Source organism: Manis pentadactyla, chromosome 12 (genome assembly GCF_030020395.1).
Source record: "Manis pentadactyla isolate mManPen7 chromosome 12, mManPen7.hap1, whole genome shotgun sequence".
NCBI classification, from domain to species: domain Eukaryota; kingdom Metazoa; phylum Chordata; class Mammalia; order Pholidota; family Manidae; genus Manis; species Manis pentadactyla.
Genome location: NC_080030.1, coordinates 41,905,290 through 41,922,901, shown reverse-complemented (window position 1 = coordinate 41,922,901; position 17,612 = coordinate 41,905,290). Strand labels below are relative to the sequence as shown.

The 17,612-nt window shown below is 37.8% G+C and overlaps 1 protein-coding gene across 14 annotated transcripts in view; it reads right to left on the bottom strand.

Annotated features, from left to right (window-relative positions):
• Window positions 1-17,612, bottom strand: part of SYNE1 (spectrin repeat containing nuclear envelope protein 1) — a 419,767-nt gene that overhangs the window by 52,345 nt on the left and 349,810 nt on the right. For all 14 annotated transcript variants that reach the window (XM_057489084.1, XM_057489085.1, XM_057489094.1 and 11 more), the window contains 3 exons: window positions 16,659-16,814; window positions 9,268-9,426; window positions 4,573-4,739 (listed from right to left, as the gene is read on the bottom strand). In XM_057489084.1, the coding sequence (XP_057345067.1) occupies window positions 4,573-4,739; window positions 9,268-9,426; window positions 16,659-16,814 (482 nt within the window). The remainder of the gene's footprint in view (window positions 1-4,572; window positions 4,740-9,267; window positions 9,427-16,658; window positions 16,815-17,612) is intronic.

Here is a 17,612-nt window from a genome sequence, read left to right as displayed (position 1 = left end):
GTTCTCATCTGTATGTACGGTACTGTCATCCTATGTCTTAGACTGGAGAAACGGGAGGGACTGTTATGTGCAAAGAATGGCGTTAGGTCACAGGATTACCACAGTGACCAAGTTAGATACACTTGGATTTCAGTAGAGAAAGAAACTTCAGGCATCTCATCCCACAAGACGTTTACTGTAGCGGAGGGAAAGGCTATCAAGGAGTATAGAGTACTACCAGCTGAGCAGGTAGGCAGACTCTGACCTCATGTGGAGAAAGGCAAGAACAGGAAGGGCAATCACGGGCCAGATGGGGGCAGGATGGGGAGTAGCAAGACGCCATACAGAAAGGCCCTGAGGTGAGAAGTCAGGTGTATACCCGTTTTATCACTCTCTCTGGTTAGGGAACATCTTCTTTTTCATCTTTATATCCCTAGCTTCGGTGTCAGCACCTACAGTTGGCCACCTGCTTTGGTAACAAAATGTTATTGGAACTCAGCTGGGCTTTTCTATTTTTGGCTGTTTTTGTGATAAAATGGCAAAGGGGTTTTGTCGGAGGCCATTGGCCCAGGAAGTGTAAAATATTTACAGTGTGGTTTCTGTGCAGAAAGTTTGCCAACCTCTGTCCTGTAGCAACATGCACAGTATTTCATATACGGGAGTCATTTGATAATTTTTAAAACATCATATTTGTTTTTACTCTACATCTATACAATGTTTTAGGGAATTATAATAAATATACAGATTAAAAGCAGCCAGTCACAAAGGACCATCAATTGTATGATTCCATGTATATGAACAGTTCAGAATAGGCAGAAAGTGGATTTGTGGTGGTCTGGGGCCAGGGGAAGGAGGGAGGGTGGAAGGGGGGGAAATGAATAAGACTTTTATTTGGGGTTGATGAAAATGTTTTGAAATTGATTGTGGTGATGCACACACACACAGCTCTGTAAACATACAAAAATTCACTGAATTGTACATTTTTGCTAGGCAAGTTGTACGGCATGTGAATCTATCTCAACAAAGCTGTTATTGAAAAAAAAAGCCAAATAACTAAAATGTGCTTTTGTTTTGGTGATGGGGCCTTTTAGGTTTGACAGAGGGAAGCATATGCTTATATTTGAAAGTAATTTTTTTAAAAAGGTCTTTATAATAAACAGCTTGGGTCTGACCTTCCTTGAAACCAAGATGGGAAATGTTCAATAATGTATTGTCTTTTATAAGCACTGAACAACTAATACTAGAAGACACACTTCCTGTTAGTTCTGAGATCTAGAAAATGCTATGTGGGAAAATGAGAGCCAGAACCCTTGAAGAGTTTTACAGAAATTACAAGTGCACCAATGACTGTTTCTTATGTTGACTCTTAATAAAGCCAAGAGCTCAGAAATTGCTTTTAATTGTCTTGGCCAGCATTAAGCAATAGAAATTTCTGGGATAATGGAAATGTTCTGTATCTGCAGTATCCAGTAAGGTGGCCATTACCCTCATGTAGTTATTGAGCACTATAAATGAAGCTAGTGCAACTGACTGTAATTAAAATTAAACTGTAATTTAATGGCATTGCATTTCAGTTAAATAGCCACTTGTAGCTAGGACTGCTATATTGGAATGGGCGGGTCTAGACAGTATGCAAAGGCTACCAGAATCTTACCCATTTTCCCTACAAATAACAGCAAATTTTTTTACCCTAAAAAGCTAACAATGCTTGGTGACAGTTTAAAAATTCAGTGCAAAACCCATTTGTTTTGTACTCATGATGGTCTAAGTTCATCCACTAGTGATAGGAGTTGACTCAAAGTTATGCATTCTGTTTGTAAGTAATAGGTTTATTATCAGTTAATCTTTTTTCTTTCTTTTTCCTGTTTCTCTTAGCTGGGAAGCTGTCCCTTAAAAATATGATCTTCTTCAAAGATAACCTGTCCATGCCCACAAGAATACCATAATGGCACAGAAAATTAAAAAAGTTATGTTCTGCTTTAATGAATCAGTGTGAAAAAAAAGTTGGAAGAGGGAAGAGTGGTGAATGAGACTGAATCACAGAAGCTTAATATTGTAGCTGGCAGGTGATAGTTGGAGATGAGTGTGGGAGATGGTCATTCATGCCGTGCACTAGCAAAGCTCTGATAAATAAGGGAATGGAAAGCAAATGTGATGACCGAGTGTCATTTAGGACAGGCTTCAAGGAGACTATATTCAGTGTGGCATTAAACTCCAGGACAAATTAATGGTCAACATGTCGCTGGTCTACTTCGGAAGGAAGCAATTAGAAATGGGCAACACATACATAAAAATCTCCTGCAGGAATTACATCTGTGTATGATCAGACTCTACAAAAGTTGAAACAGAAGCATTTCAGTGACTACTATGTGAAGCATGTGTGCCATATAAATATTTAATCGATTCAAATTTACTAATGTGTCTTTGGAAAAATAAGTAGCATCTAGAAAATTCTTGATTTTCTTGAAAACTTGACCCAGACAGAAAACTTATAAACAAACATGGCTTTGAGGAGAAAACACCTAATTTATTTGATGTAATGGTGGCTAACAGCTAAGTATACGCTAACGGAGCTACTTACCATTAATTTATATTACATTTCATTTAAAACACCCTTTACATAGGACATCACTATATTCCACATCATTGGGCCACTAAAAATTAGAAAAGAATATGAACTAGCTTAATGGGATTATATGGCAATGCAAGCCAATATATGAGTCATAATCTGACTGAAATAATCCAGGGATGTTTACCAAGTGGGCGGCTTCCCTAAGAAGAGTATTTATAGCACAAAGAGCTTCAATTTCTCCCTCTGAAAAAAGATTTGGTTATCAGGGACTGAGAAGTGAAGCTAAACATAGCATCACTGTTCTAAAACCTGTATATGCTCAAATACTTGGTGCAGTTTAGACTGAAGCTAGCTCAGGTTTCCAGCTCTTTATATTACCTCTATCAGAGCTTTAGTCTCATCATTTTACTTGATTTCTCTGCATGTCTGTACATGCACATGAACTCAAAGGGGGGGCCTCTGTCTTTGTATCCCCCAAACCTCCATAGTTGCTGTCAGTACTTTACAAACAAAAGATTGAGAAATTGGATTGTCAAAATAAATGAGAGAACCTAATTTCCTTTAAAATGTATTCTCTTGCACGGGGACAAGGAGGTCATGAGCTTGGCAGGAAGGTGAGTGTAGTGTTCCAAGGTGTGTGGGTGGAGTCAAACAGTGCCGGGGGCAGCCTGAGCACAGGCAAGCCTGGGCCTCGGCCTCTGCATCTGGAAAATGGGTATACTGATAATAACACCCACTTCAAAGGGTGGTGTGAACGACACAGGAGAAGATGCATAGGAAGCCTGTAGCACAGTCACTGGCAAAAACTAAGGGCTCAGTAAATGTTAGCTATTACAGTGCTACTGTTAAACATTTTGAAAATTGGTAAACATTTATTCCATTTCTGTTCCATTATCACGAAAATAAATTACAATCCCCCTTCTTCTTAAATTAGACCCTCTTTGATAAGTCCCCTTACGGAAAATAAAATACTGTTTTCAAAATCAACATGAGGACATGCTGTGCTTATATGCAGTTTTTGTGAGTGAACAGTATTCAAAAGTCACCATTTCATGTCCACCTTCATGCAGCCCAACTAAGGAAAAGGACCCAGGAAAAAAAGCACATTGTGGGAGAGCTCCAAAGTGGCCGTGGATCCGAAGTATTTTTGACGCTCCAACTCCTAACTGCCCTAGTGAAGAATGTCCCTTCAAATATTCATGTATTTGTTCATTCATTCAGCTATTTGTGGAGCCCAATTTGTGTTCAGGCAATGTTCTTTGTACTCATGATACACAGCAAATAGAATGGACAAAGATGCCTGCCCTCACAGAGCCTACATTCCAACACGAAGTCAAGTTCACCCAAAATAAAGCATCTACCTAGTCGTTCCCTATTTTTATCAAATGACAGTGTCTCATTCAATCACATCAGACTTTTATATTGCTAGCCAAGGCCCTTCTGTATTTTTTTTCCTTTTTGACTTTCAACCCTTCTACTCAGCCTGCAACAGCAACCAGACGCAGGGCTCCCCTCCAGCATGAGGCAGGCACTTAGTCATCATTAAAGCTGAGCACACAACTATACAATGCAGCAGATTATTTTTATAACTAAGCACAGTGGCAATAATCAACCTTATTCCCACAGTTATTCTTGTGAGCCAGAAATAGAGTAGGAATGTGATTGTCTTTTTTTTTTTTTTGCTATGGCAAACAAAAACACCCTCCACCACAGATACTAGCCAGCACTTCCACTTCTTTCCTTATAGGAGGCTGAAAACCTGTGAAGTGCTAACATGGATCTTGGGAACTGATTTTGTTTGGATGTGAATTTCCCTCTTTCAGCTAAAGGCAAACACACCTAAATTTACGAAATAAGAATTTTAAAGTTAATGAAAGTGACATATTATGAGAAAGGCAAGAACTAAAATGGTGGGGTAAAGAACACAGAGAGATTTATTGGCTTCTCTTTAGCTGAAATGAAAGACAGATTGAAGGCTTTAAAATTCTGCACATGTGTCCTACTGACAAGGCCCTTTTTACCTGGCTGCCATGAGATCCAGGAGGTGCTGCCACCGGTCATTGATCTTCCCGAGCTTGTATTCAATCTCAGATGCTTTACTTTCATGGCTGGCTCTAGCAAGTCGTTCTCCCATTTGCTGGAGCTGTATTTTGTTCTCTTGGGCAACAGCAATTTCCTCTTGATAATCCTGAGTAATAAATAGCAATTACAGAGGTCAGAAAGCATATTCTTAATGCATTCAGCCCGGCTTGATGAGAAACATGGTAATTACCGTTTTTCTACTGCTTGGAAAGAGTTCAGGCATAAGGAACACTGTGTGAATATCAGTCCAAGTGCACAAGCATTAGTGGTGTCTATTATTTTCAGTATATATGTACAGGTTGGGTTGAATTTTTATATAGATGTTCTTAGAGACAATAGGGGATGCTTTGTATTTACTTAAAATGGGCATTTTAAAAAAAACAGTGAAAGTATACACATAGATATGAAAGATAAAACTTGAAGGAACTTATTGCTGGGAAATTATAAATTACTGCTATAATCATCAATCTGATGTTGTATTTAGAACCAGTCCTCCTACTGATAGTTGCCGAGAGGCTTATGTGTGTGTGTGTGTGTATGAAATGACACACATGCACGTGACATATATATGTATATATGTAAATGTGTAATGTGTGTATTTATGTTAATATGTAATTATAATGTAATTGTGTTATCTGTGAAGAATGGTTTAAAAAGATACCTTCAGAACAAAATAGCAGCAGACTCACAGACTCCAAGAAGGGACTAGTGGTTATAAAAGGGGAGGGGTGGGGGAGGGTGAGTGGGGTAGGAGGGAGAAGGGGATTGAGGGGTACTATGATTAGCTCACATGGTGTGGGGGATCATGGGGAAGACAGTGTAGCACAGAGAAGACAAGGAGGGACTCTGTGGCATCTTACTACAATAATGGACAGTGATGGCAATGGGGTGTACAGGGGGACATGATAATAAGGGTGAATGTAGTAACCGCATTGTTTTTCTTTTGAAACCGTAATAAAAGTGTATATCAATAATATCTTAATAAAAAAAGATACCTTGATTTTAAAGTGTCTATATAGAGTCCTCTATAAAGAGTCAATATTTTTAACACACAAATCAATAGCAAATTAACTCTTAAAAACAACAGCCATGAAATGGATCAAAGACCTGAATGTAAGTCATGAAACCATAAAACTCTTAGAAAAAAACATAGGCAAAAATCTCTTGGACATAAACATGAGCGACTTCTTCATGAACATATCTCTCCAGGCAAGAGAAACAAAAGCAAAAATGAACAAGTGGGACTACATCAAGCTGAAAAGCTTCTGTACAGCAAAGGACACCATCAATAGAACAAAAAGGTACCCTACAGTATAGGAGAATATATTCATAAATGACAGATCTGATAAAGGCTTGACATCCAAAATATATAAAGAGCTCATGCACCTCAACAAACAAAAAGCAAATAATCCAATTAAAAAATGGGCAGAGGAGCTGAACAGACAGTTCTCCAAAGAAGAAATTCAGATGGCCAACAGACACATGAAAAGATGCTCCACATCGCTAGTCATAAGAGAAATGCAAATTAAAACCACAATGAGATATCACCTCACACCAGTAAGGATCGCCACCATCCAAAAGACAAACAACAACAAATGTTGGCAAGGTTGTGGAAAAGAGGAACCCTCCTACACTGCTGGTGGGAATGTTAATTAGTTCAACCATTGTGGAAAGCAGTATGGAGGTTCCTCAAAAAGCTCAAAATAGACTTACCGTTTGACCCAGGAATTCCACTTCTAGGAATTTACCCTAAGAATGCAGCAGCCCAGTTTGAAAAAGACAGATGCACCCCTATGTTTATTGCTGCACTATTTACAATAGCCAAGAGATGGAAGCAACTTAGGTGTTCAACAGCAGATAAAGAAGATGTGGTATATACACACAATGGAATATTATTCAGCCATAAGAAGAAAAAAAATCCTACCATTTGCAAAAACATGGATGGAGCTAGAGGGTATTATGCTCAGTGAAATAAGACAGGCGGAGAAAGACAAATACCAAATGATTTCACTCATATGTGGAGTATAAGAACAAAGAAAAACTGAAGGAACAGAACAGCAGCAAAATCACAGAACCCAAGAAGGGACTAACAGTTACCAAAGGGAAAGGGACTGGGGAGGATGGGAGGGAAGGGAGGGATAAGGGCAGGGTAAAAGAAAGGAGGTATTACAATTAGCATGTATCAAATGGGGGGGGGGCACGGGGAGGGCTGTGCAACACAGAGAAGACAAGTAGTGATTCTATAGCATCTTACTACGCTGATGGACAGTGACTGTAATGGGGTTTGTGGGGGGGACTTAGTGAAGGGGGGACCCTAGTAAACATAATGTTCTTCATGTAATTGTAGATTAATGATAACAACAACAACAACAACAAAAAACAACAGCCATTAGTCTTAGAGGATCAATGGGTCTTAAACTCTCATTTACCCAGTTTCTTGCACTACCTTCTCTAGAGTGGACAGTTTGGAATGAGGAGAGCCAGGCTCCATATGGTCTGTTTCCAAGGGAGGGACCATTCAGTGGTATGATTTAAGTGATGATGAATGGATATCTTACCTCCCAGCCCCCAAATCCTCTTACTCTTGGGCCATAGTGACAGGACCCAATTTTTAGAATCAAGTCTTCCATTTTGGGGTTCAGCTATTTGATACAGCAAATATTTCTCAGCAAAATAATATACAAAGACAGGTGTTAAAGGAGCATGGATATATTAACCTTCTCTCCTTTAAAGTTAAATGGTAACAGTGCTACCCTCTCAAGTCAGTTACCTAAGAAATAAGGGCTCCAAAGAAGTGGGAGGAGCCAATGAAATGTGGATCTATCTCAGTGCTGAATGCTCTTCTCAGGCCCAGCACCCCATCTACTTGCCTTTTTATCTCCAACACAGTGGTATTCAAAGACCAATAATTATTAAGTCATAATAACTCATTATAGTTATTATATAACTTGTTAATTGCTATAGTATTTTGCCACAAATCTGAGGTGATTCCACTGAGAAAAGCTTTCATTATAGGAATTACTCTAAGTCTAAAACAGTGTTTACAGTAAAATAATCCTCTTGGTTGGTTTTTAAATCAAAATGGTTTTGAGTGTTAATGCCAGCAGATACCAATGTCTTGGTTAGATGGTCTGTTTAGTAATTGCTTTTCTCTATGTTGTGAAAATAACCAAGTTTCAGTATTATTTCCCTTTACAAAAGAGGCACCACAGGAGGCAAGCTCACAAAGATTTCTTTTTTAAATCCTATAACTTATTTTACATATAAAATAGTATTCTTAATATTTTAAAGTTATTCTTTTTGTACCAAATAGAGTAACAAAATTGTGTGAAAATATGTTTTTCTAAATTTTAACTATAACTGTATTGTGATCAAGGGATAGTTGTTTTCCACACCCCTAAAATATGTATCTTAAATTTCATGAAGATCAATGAGGACATACGTACACTTAACTAAAAATTTATTCTACAGCAAACCTCCTGATAACCTATAGTACATTAATCATGCCTCCTAGAGCATTCTCTGATACTCAGAAACTAGCAAAGTACACAGCTGTTAGCAGATGTTGAAATAAAATCTGTATTGTCTCAGCCTGTATCATAGAGGTTTATGACATCAAATATACAAATGCTTACCATTAGAATTTGACATTTTAAGTTGAAACCTATAATATTATTAGCATTATATGCTGGGTTTGGAGTTTTTTCTATGTGTATGCATAGATAGAAATAATTTTTCCTAATAACAATTTACCTTTCTTCTCAGAATGAATGAACCTATAATTCATTTATTAAATGAATAACGACTAAGTACTTATGAGAAGTCAGGCATTGCTCTGGGTGCAGGAGATACAGCAATGAACAAACAAAAAAAGACCCTGTTCCAGTGATGCTTATAGTTCAGTGGGGCTTCCACTGTAGACAGATAATGAAAAATAAGGAAAAATGCATCAGATGGTGATATGTATATATCAGATGGTAAAATGTGCTATCAAGGAACATAAACCAAACTAAAAATGAATAATTGTTTGAAAACAATGTGGAAACACCACTGATATAATCAAAAACACTTAAATGCTAATAAACTTGATTATCCCTATATAGACATGAAAAACATTCTGGATCCATACGAATATATAAAATAATTTAATTATCATACACAACTTGAAAACAACAAGAAGCTAAAATTCTCAGGAGAGTCCTCATTCCTGTAACTGTCAATGAATCATGTTTTATAGAGAAAAATGTCAGTTTCATTGATCCCAAGAATTTTTTTCTTTCATCTCCTCTCTGGTCATGTTACCTTCTTAAAAACAGAAACAATAGAACACACAAAAGAAAATTAATAGACATAAACAATTCCTACTGAACAGGCAGCTGAAACCCCAAATATTGAATATTACCTATCATCAGATAATCTATTTCATTACAAACTAAAAGTATTCTATATGGTTTGTATGTAAAGGAGGCCTTTCCATGTAAGTTTATTTAATATTAAAAGGTGAAACATTTAAAATACAGCACTCCTTTGACAGGAAGGCAATATAATCATGAGTGAGACCATCTTCTGCACTTGTTAAAAGTATGCCTGAGCATTATGAAAAGTAAAAACATAAGCAGCCATGCATCCTGTACCTTCTTGAGCTTCTCTATCATTTCTTCAATGAGAATGTCCCCATTCTGAGAAACTTTGCTTTCCATTTGAGTCAGCCATTCGCAAAGCTCCTTGTTCTTCTCACTGAAGACGGCCCATTCATTCAATCTCTCACTTACTTGCTGCCGTCTCAAGGAGAGCTGAGAAGTTTAAAATGAGAGAAATGTAAAAGGATCATCAGAGTGGAACTCACACCATGAGGAAAAGAGCCAGCAAACCCTGTGAGGTGAACTCAAATGGGCAACACCTGTGCGTCTCTTTAGGCGCTTGTTTTCTGAAGAACAGTCCCAGGAGCACTCTCTACCAACGTGTTCCAGGGATCTGCTATTAAATGCAAGTCGCAGACACTGAACCCTGTCCTTTCCTCCTGAAGAGCCACATGCACATTTGTTTATTAAAGGTTATGAACAATCCAGCTTCACCCTGCAGTGGTTCTGTGTGGATATGATTCAGGATCATCAAACATACTTTCGCTAAAAGAGGTGGAAGAAGTGGACATAGAAAGGAATAGGAAATGAAGGGAGGAAAGAAGGGAAGAAGAAAAGGAAGGAAGAAAAAAATGTAAGAAAGAAAAATAGGGAAGGAAAGGGAAAAGAAAATAAAGAAGGAAGACGTAATTGAGAGTCTCAGGTCTCTGGGGAGAGTGCAGTAGAGGGACCCAGTGAAAAGAGGTCTGAAGTGGAAGATGCATCCCTGAGGCTCAGCTGTGTACTGATCACATTACTTTGGGCAAGTTCTTTCATTTTCCTGCCTTCTTTCCTCTTTACTTATTTTTCTTTTCTTGCACAGCAGCTTTATTGAGAGATAATCCAAGTGCCATACAATTTATCTGCTTAAAGTGTACAATTCAGTTGGGTTTTCTAATATATTGACAGTTTTACAACCATCACCATAACTAATTTTATAATATTTTCATCACCACCCACCCCAAGCCCTGTACCCATCAGCAGTCCCTCCCTTTCCCCCATCCCACCTCCCTAATCTGCTTTCTATCTCTATGGATTTACCTGTTCTGGATATTTCATATAAATGGAATCGTACAATATACAGTCTTTTGTGACTGGTTTCTTTCACTTAGCATAGTGTTTTTAAGGTTCATCATATATCATGTGTCATTACTTTATTGTTTTCAATTGCCAAATATAGTCCTCTGTATGGATGGATCACATTTTACTTAATAAATTCACCCAGTGATGGGCATTTGGGTTGTTTCCACTTATTGGCTGTAATGAATAATGCTGCTATGAACATTCATGTACAAGTGTTTGTGTGAACATGTTTAGTTTCTTTTAGGGTTTCTTTGGGGTTTTAGTTTCTTTCTATCTAGGAGTAGAATTGCTGGGTTACATGATAACTATAGATTGTTTTTCAAAGTAGCTGTACCATTTTACTTTCCCATCAGCAATAGGGTCTTAATTTCTCCACATCCTCACCAACACTTGTCATTATCTGTCTTCTTGATTATTGTTATCCTAGTGGGTGTGAAGTGGTATCTCATTGTGGTTTTGATTTACATTTCCCTGATGGCTAGTGATGTTGAGAATCTTTTCATGTTTCTTGGCCATTTGCATATGTTCTTTGGAGAACTATCTTGTCAAATCCTTTGCCCATTTTTTCATTGGGTTGTGTTTTCACTGAGTTGTAATAGTTCTTTACACATTATAGATCAACAGGCCTGTTTTCATATCTCTAGGTCTATAGTGATTCTTTCTAGAATTGTAAAGTTTTCTGGCTTCATAATACTCTATTTAATTGAACGAAACTGCATGTTAGTAAAATATAATGTGATTTGAGTGGCAAGAATATGATCCTTTTTTAGAGATGTTCTACATAGTCATGTCATGTCGACAGTGCTGGACCTCCCACCATTCACTGCATCACATGAAACACCTACCTCTCAATTTTCATTTTTTCTGCCAACATTTTATTATGAAAAACATGAAACATACAGAGAAGTTGAAAACATTGCATGGTAAGCACCCATGGTACACTCCCTTGACTCTTAAAATTGTTAATATTTTGCTACATTTGCTTTAATACATATGTAGTCCTTTATCCATTAATCCATTTTACTTTTTGATGCACTTCAAACCAGTTTCCTTTTTAAAATGAAAGTGAAACTACTTCTAAGTTGCTATACACACTTTCCAGTTAGCAATTCTGCCTAGAGTTGGCTTTGCTAATAATTAGTGAAATAAAATTCAAGGCCTTTGTTCACAACTCCAAATGTCCCTGATTCTACATCTAAGAAAACAGGTGGGAGTAGATTCATGAGCCCAGGATATCTAAGCCAGGTCCAGCCACAGGCACAGTGAGATGCCTAGACAGTGAGCCCTATGACCTACCATAGTTTTTGAGATGCCACCAATAGAAATCTGTTCTTCTGAGTTACTTAATGATCTTTACAAATAAAATTCTCCCTGGTGACACTGATGAATCCATTACTTCTCCTTTAGTATAATTCAGTTTACCATTGCATTTTGTTTGAAGCAGAAAAATACAGACCAGCTGAAAGGCAGTGAATTTACTTAGGATGGATGCCGACAGGACTGGAAAAGGCTGGGAAAACACAGGTCAAAAGTTCTGGAAAAAATTTTCACCTGCATTAAGCTATATCAAGATGGTGCTGAAGGTGAGACCATGATCCTCCTGGCACCCCCTTCCTCTCAAACTCTGACAGCAGTGTATTCTGATCTCCTGCAGGAATGCTAACATCTTGATTACCTGGTGGATATGATTTTTTCTTTTTCATTCACAGAGCATTAGAGTCAGGAGTGTGGCTGGTGGTTAAAATTCTGGTTTAATTGATGTCCAAGTTAAAACTATAGTTTCATAATTAGGACCTCCCAAAGCAACTGTTTTCCAAAAAAGAGTAAAAACCCCTGCCCTTTATACTTAAGATTAAGAGGTCTTATTATGTGTAGCCCTTCTCTTCCTCTTCTCCAAATCTTGGCCATGAGCTAGAATGAATTCTAGAGCTTATCTCAACATCTTCTTGGAAGGTCACCACCTAATAGAAAAGTATTTCTATCCCCATGTCAGAGAGGTAGGTATTATTATTCCCATGTCAGAGACAAGGTGAGAGGTTAGACAAAGCTGAGGCATTCATTTATAATCAGTATAAGATCGGACCAGCAAAGCTTGAGCATTTGATACACATTACAACATTATGATCAAATATCCAGAGGCAACTGAGATTCAAAAATAGTCCCTGCCACTTACTAATGATGTGACCAGGGTGAGGTTACTCATCTTCTCTAAGCCTTACTTGCTCATTTGTAAATTAATCTGTCATTTGCTCCAAATTAATTAGATGTTTATGGTTTGCAGAAAGCAAGTGTCTATGTGCCAAGCATTGTCCTATGGACTGGAATACAGTAGGCTCATGATAGAATATAAGTAAGAACATCACTTAAGCATACTGAAGGTTAACAAAAGCTGGCCGTAGATACACTATGACTCCCAGACATGCCTGCATGACTACAAGGCATCATTTGAGTTTCTACTGTTTTTTCCTCTCACAGTCATGTATTCAGTACCTCCAGTCTGCAGCTTGAATATATATCTCTAGTGTTTTATTGCACACCATGGAAGCATTGCTTTCATTTGCTTACTGTAGAGCAATAGCTGAAAGAAGAAACAGATCAACTGCAAGCATTGGTTGCAAACAGGCACCAAAAGCTTTCCAAAAGTCTTAAATTAATAACAGAGGCAGCATTTTCCTTTTGGTTCATAAGACTCATATTTGGGCTGTGTGATAAGTGAATATTACTCTCTCGGTCTTTGGATTCAGTCAAAACTCTCAAGGTATTTATCAAGTTAGCACATATTTACATTTGCTTGAGGTATCAACACACTACATTGCCAAGAGCTGGTAAGTATCAGCTGAAACCTCTAGAGCGTGAGGCAGCCAAACAGGAAACACATCCTTTCCTACCTCACATATTTTACCATGGCCATTTGAAAAACACTGAGCAATTACAATGATCATATATTTTTATCTCCACTAGAATTGTACACAGACCTACAAACCAAAACAAGAAAAAAGCAAATATAAGCAATGGTTGACGCAGGCACAACAGGCCACTAGAGGAGACTATTTAGAAACAAACACTTGGGTACATTAACTCTACTCTGAAACATGACTTACGGCTTGTCTTCCTCATTCTCAACTGCAGTCCCGATTAATCCCGCCTTCTCATCAGCTGCTTCGACTGGAATATGAACAGGTACTTGATCTTCAACAGAGTGATGAGGCGCCGTGTCTAACTCAAGTTTTTAACTTTTAAAATGAGACACAGGCACAAGCTCATTTCCTATTGTGGTTTCATACTTGATAGAAGCTCTCCGGAAACACTAACTCAAAAACTAGCAACTAATCTATATTATATAGTTATATATAGCCTGGCACCTTCAGTATGAATAACCCATCACTAAACTGTCACTGGTTTAAATAACTTTTTAGGTTGAAGTAACGTGAGATAAGCGTGCTTTAGTGTCAGACCTTAAGATACTCAATACAGAAAGTTTCTAGAAACATTATATGCATTCAATCTGTTTCCTCTTTTTTTACTTGAGTCTTAGTCCACTCACAGGTGCAATGTATTAATCTCTTCACGGCATAGCATATGATCAACAGAGGCTTTTGAAATGTATTTCCAGACTGTTGCCTATATATATCCATCTGGCAAGCAATTTTACAACATACAACCTTTTTATTTCCTTTTTTTCCAGCTATATTGAGATACAATTGATATATACACAATATTTAAGGTGTACCACATGATGATTTGATACACATATATATTGTGAAATGATTACTACAGGATTAGTTACCACATCCATCACCTCACATAATTACCTTACTTTTTTTGGTTGTGAGAACTTTTAAGATCTACTCTCTTAGCACTTTCAAGTATACAATACAGTCTTGTTCACTAGAGTCACCATGCTGTACATTAGACCCCCAGAACTTATTCTCTGTGCTTGTACCTTTTATACCTCATGGTATTTTAACACACTACCAATTTTCCTAAATCAAAAAATATGGCATAATCATAACCTTCTTCCAAAATATTCGGAAACCTTGTCATTATTTTACACTTAGGGACCATAAATGTAAAGACATAAAACAAATGTCCTAAAGTTTTGTCTGAGTTATTAACAGTACATATGAACACTTAGCTGTTCCAGGCCCTGGAGATAAAAAAAGAAATGGTCTCTACCCTCAAGGACCTCCTGGTCTTGGAATTAAGTCGCAAACATTAAATAAAAAGAAGAAAGTAACAATGCACTGTCACATGACACAGGCTACAAAGGAATTGGGAGTTCAGATGAATGGAAAGACACTGAGGTCAGAGCACCTCAGACCATGGCCACACAGGGGTTGTGGAATTTGGAAGAAGGCGGGTTAGAAAACCAGAAGGGAAGGAACATTCAGTCTAGGCAGGAAGAATGGCTTGAGCAAGGTCCTGGGGCAGGCAGTTCATCACAGGTTGGGAAAGGAAATGGGAGCCAATATCTGAAGTGCTATCCCTGTGAAACTTTACAGACTCCAGTTAGCCAGGGAAATGGATCTGGTCTAACTCACTTCACATAACATGCTCACAAGAACTGAGTCAGCAAGTATTGCTAGACTTCTCAATTAAAGAAAAACAACATGAATAATGGTAACGAAAGTAACTGAACTTGGCTGTGATCATTTTCCATTATTTGTACCCACCAAAATATCTTTCATTTATATGATATGCCATGATAAAATCTTTAAAAAATTTTATGATAATTTATTGGATAGTAATGTATTGATTTGGATTGAAGAACTCAGAAAAGGATAAAGTATTGTGATTAACATACCATACGCCATATAAGTTTCTCATTGGGTTCACGGAGAATATGAAGCTCTGTGAAAAGTAACCAAATTAATTTTGAACTCACATCATTGGGAGGTTTGTGAAAATCATCTCTTACATTCTTCCCTTTTAAAAGTATATTTTCATAGGAAACTGTTCACACATGTACCAAATGTGCTCCAGTTTTTCTCTGGCTCATGGTCTACGAAATATTTAGGTTTTAATCTAAACATATGGAGAAAAATTTACCTAACAACAGATTTCTGATTGATGTCAAATGAATCAAGAGGCTTTGAGCCTCTTAAAACTCTGCTTAGTGCTTCGTAATGCATGCAGATAAGCAACCGTAAGGTCAGAGAAAGTGGGGAGGACGGGAGAGAAGAGATCTCTAGGATAGTACCACTGGCCTGAAACTGGGGAGGCATGAAATGCCCCTTCTCAAAAGTCCCTTCCTTGTCCTCCCAACACCTGCCTCTCCCCAGCCATGTTCTCTGTCCCCTCCACTCCTGTGCCTTTACTCAAGCTGCAACCTGTCCCCACATCCGCTTGCTCCCTTCACACCAACCTGTCTCTTCTCCTCCCCATCTCAGCACTCAGCTCAAGATTCATTCAAGCCAACAAGCATTTGCTTTGGTCTCTGCAGTCCACACTATGTCTAGGTTGCTTACATCTTTATGCATTATTTTAACTGTTCATTACTAAGTTTTCTTCTATAGGTTCTTCTGGATGGATTTTTAGTCTCAGCTCAACTATAAACTGGATATAGGAATGTCTACCATAGCTTGTGACATTCACAGTAATTAATATGAATGATTTATATAACAAATATGCATCACAGTCTATTATGTGCCAAACAAGGCAATCCAGGACAGGAAGGAACATGACAGACACTCTCCTGGCTTCCTGGAGGGTGAGGTCTTAGAGCCCATTCTTCACTTGTGGGGCGTTTAATCTATGTTATTCCTCTTTGGCTTGGATGTCTTCTCATAGCCTTTCCACTTCAAAATCAAAATCCTTCATTTCAAAATCAAACCCAATGTGGAATCTCTTTTAAGATATTATGTACAAAGAAGGTGAATAAAGTATGAGTAAAAATGCCACCCACCCATGAGTTACTAGGAAACAATCATGCAAAGCAACAGCAAAAATAGTTCCCTGCACTAAGTCCACCCCACAGTATTAGCTAAAAATGAAAATAGAATAATGTTTTCTCACATGTTTAAAGTAAGAGACTGCCAATATCTACCTAGTAAAACCATATAAACAAAAGTGATGTCCTTTTAAAAATGTTATGCCAGCCAGTGAGAGGGAGAGAGGGGGATCCAGTTTGGATGTATCTCAGATAAAATGTTAAGATATAACTGTCTTAATCTGAAATATTCTTATAATAACCACAGAGTCTTCCTCTGTGCAAGTGATAAGTTATGGGATAGGTCCAAATGTGGGTCAAGCCATTTGACATTCCACATCATCTCTGAGTTTTGCCCTTTTCTGTGCTAATGCAAGTCTGGAGTTTGTCTTACCTGGCGGCACAGCTCTTCCCACTGTCTTTGCAGAAGTTCTATGCGCTCGTTCAGGATGGAGATATCATCGGCACTGATGTATGCACACAGACTGTCCTTCAGCAGTGTCAGCTGCGCCAAATCATCTGTCCAGCTGCCAATGGCGTTTTCCAATTCCTAGATTAAAAACAAAAAAGTGAACACCCATGGACATCTATCATCAACAATTTCTGAAATGTGTTTGGAATCCCTTCTTGATACAATCAGCTTTCCATCCCATTGTATTTGATCATCTAACTTGTTATCTACTTTATCTGCTTCTTACAAAATCCAATAATTTGCTGAGGTCTTCTGATAAAATGCTAGGTTGCTTACAGAAACTTGCCACTATCTATTTAGCATTTCATTGGTGATTTTTGACCGTCTTTTCTAAATTGAACTTTCATGACTGCATTGATCTTCTTCACTTTAAATTGACTTCATAACCTGCTAACCCAGCCTTTCTTTTTGTCCCGAGTTACTGATCATGTTTGTTAAAAACCAGACACCTAGTTTTAACTTTTATCTTCAAACACTATGAGTGGCTACTTTCTGTGATACAGACTTATAATGTAATAGCTGAAAAGATCTGTTTCTATTATTGTTCAATTTAAAATAATGGACTAGATACATTTTCTGCAGAAGCAGAGATTTCTTAAAAGTACTGAAAGAACAATGTGTACTCTGTCCTTTTTGGGGATGACTTAAGAAAAAAATCCATATAGCAATATTCGAATGTGTTGATGTTAATTTTTGTAATGTTTTAAGCAGATGACTGGTTTTGTAATTTGTTTAACTCTTACTCTTTGTCAGCTGTTGCTGGTTCTAGATTCTAGCTAATTGTGTACATGAATCAGAGTATGGCTTTGTCCCCTCTCTCTTTGTCTCTTCACACAGGAGCAAAGTTTCCAAAGGCAAGAGCAATGAACAGTACTG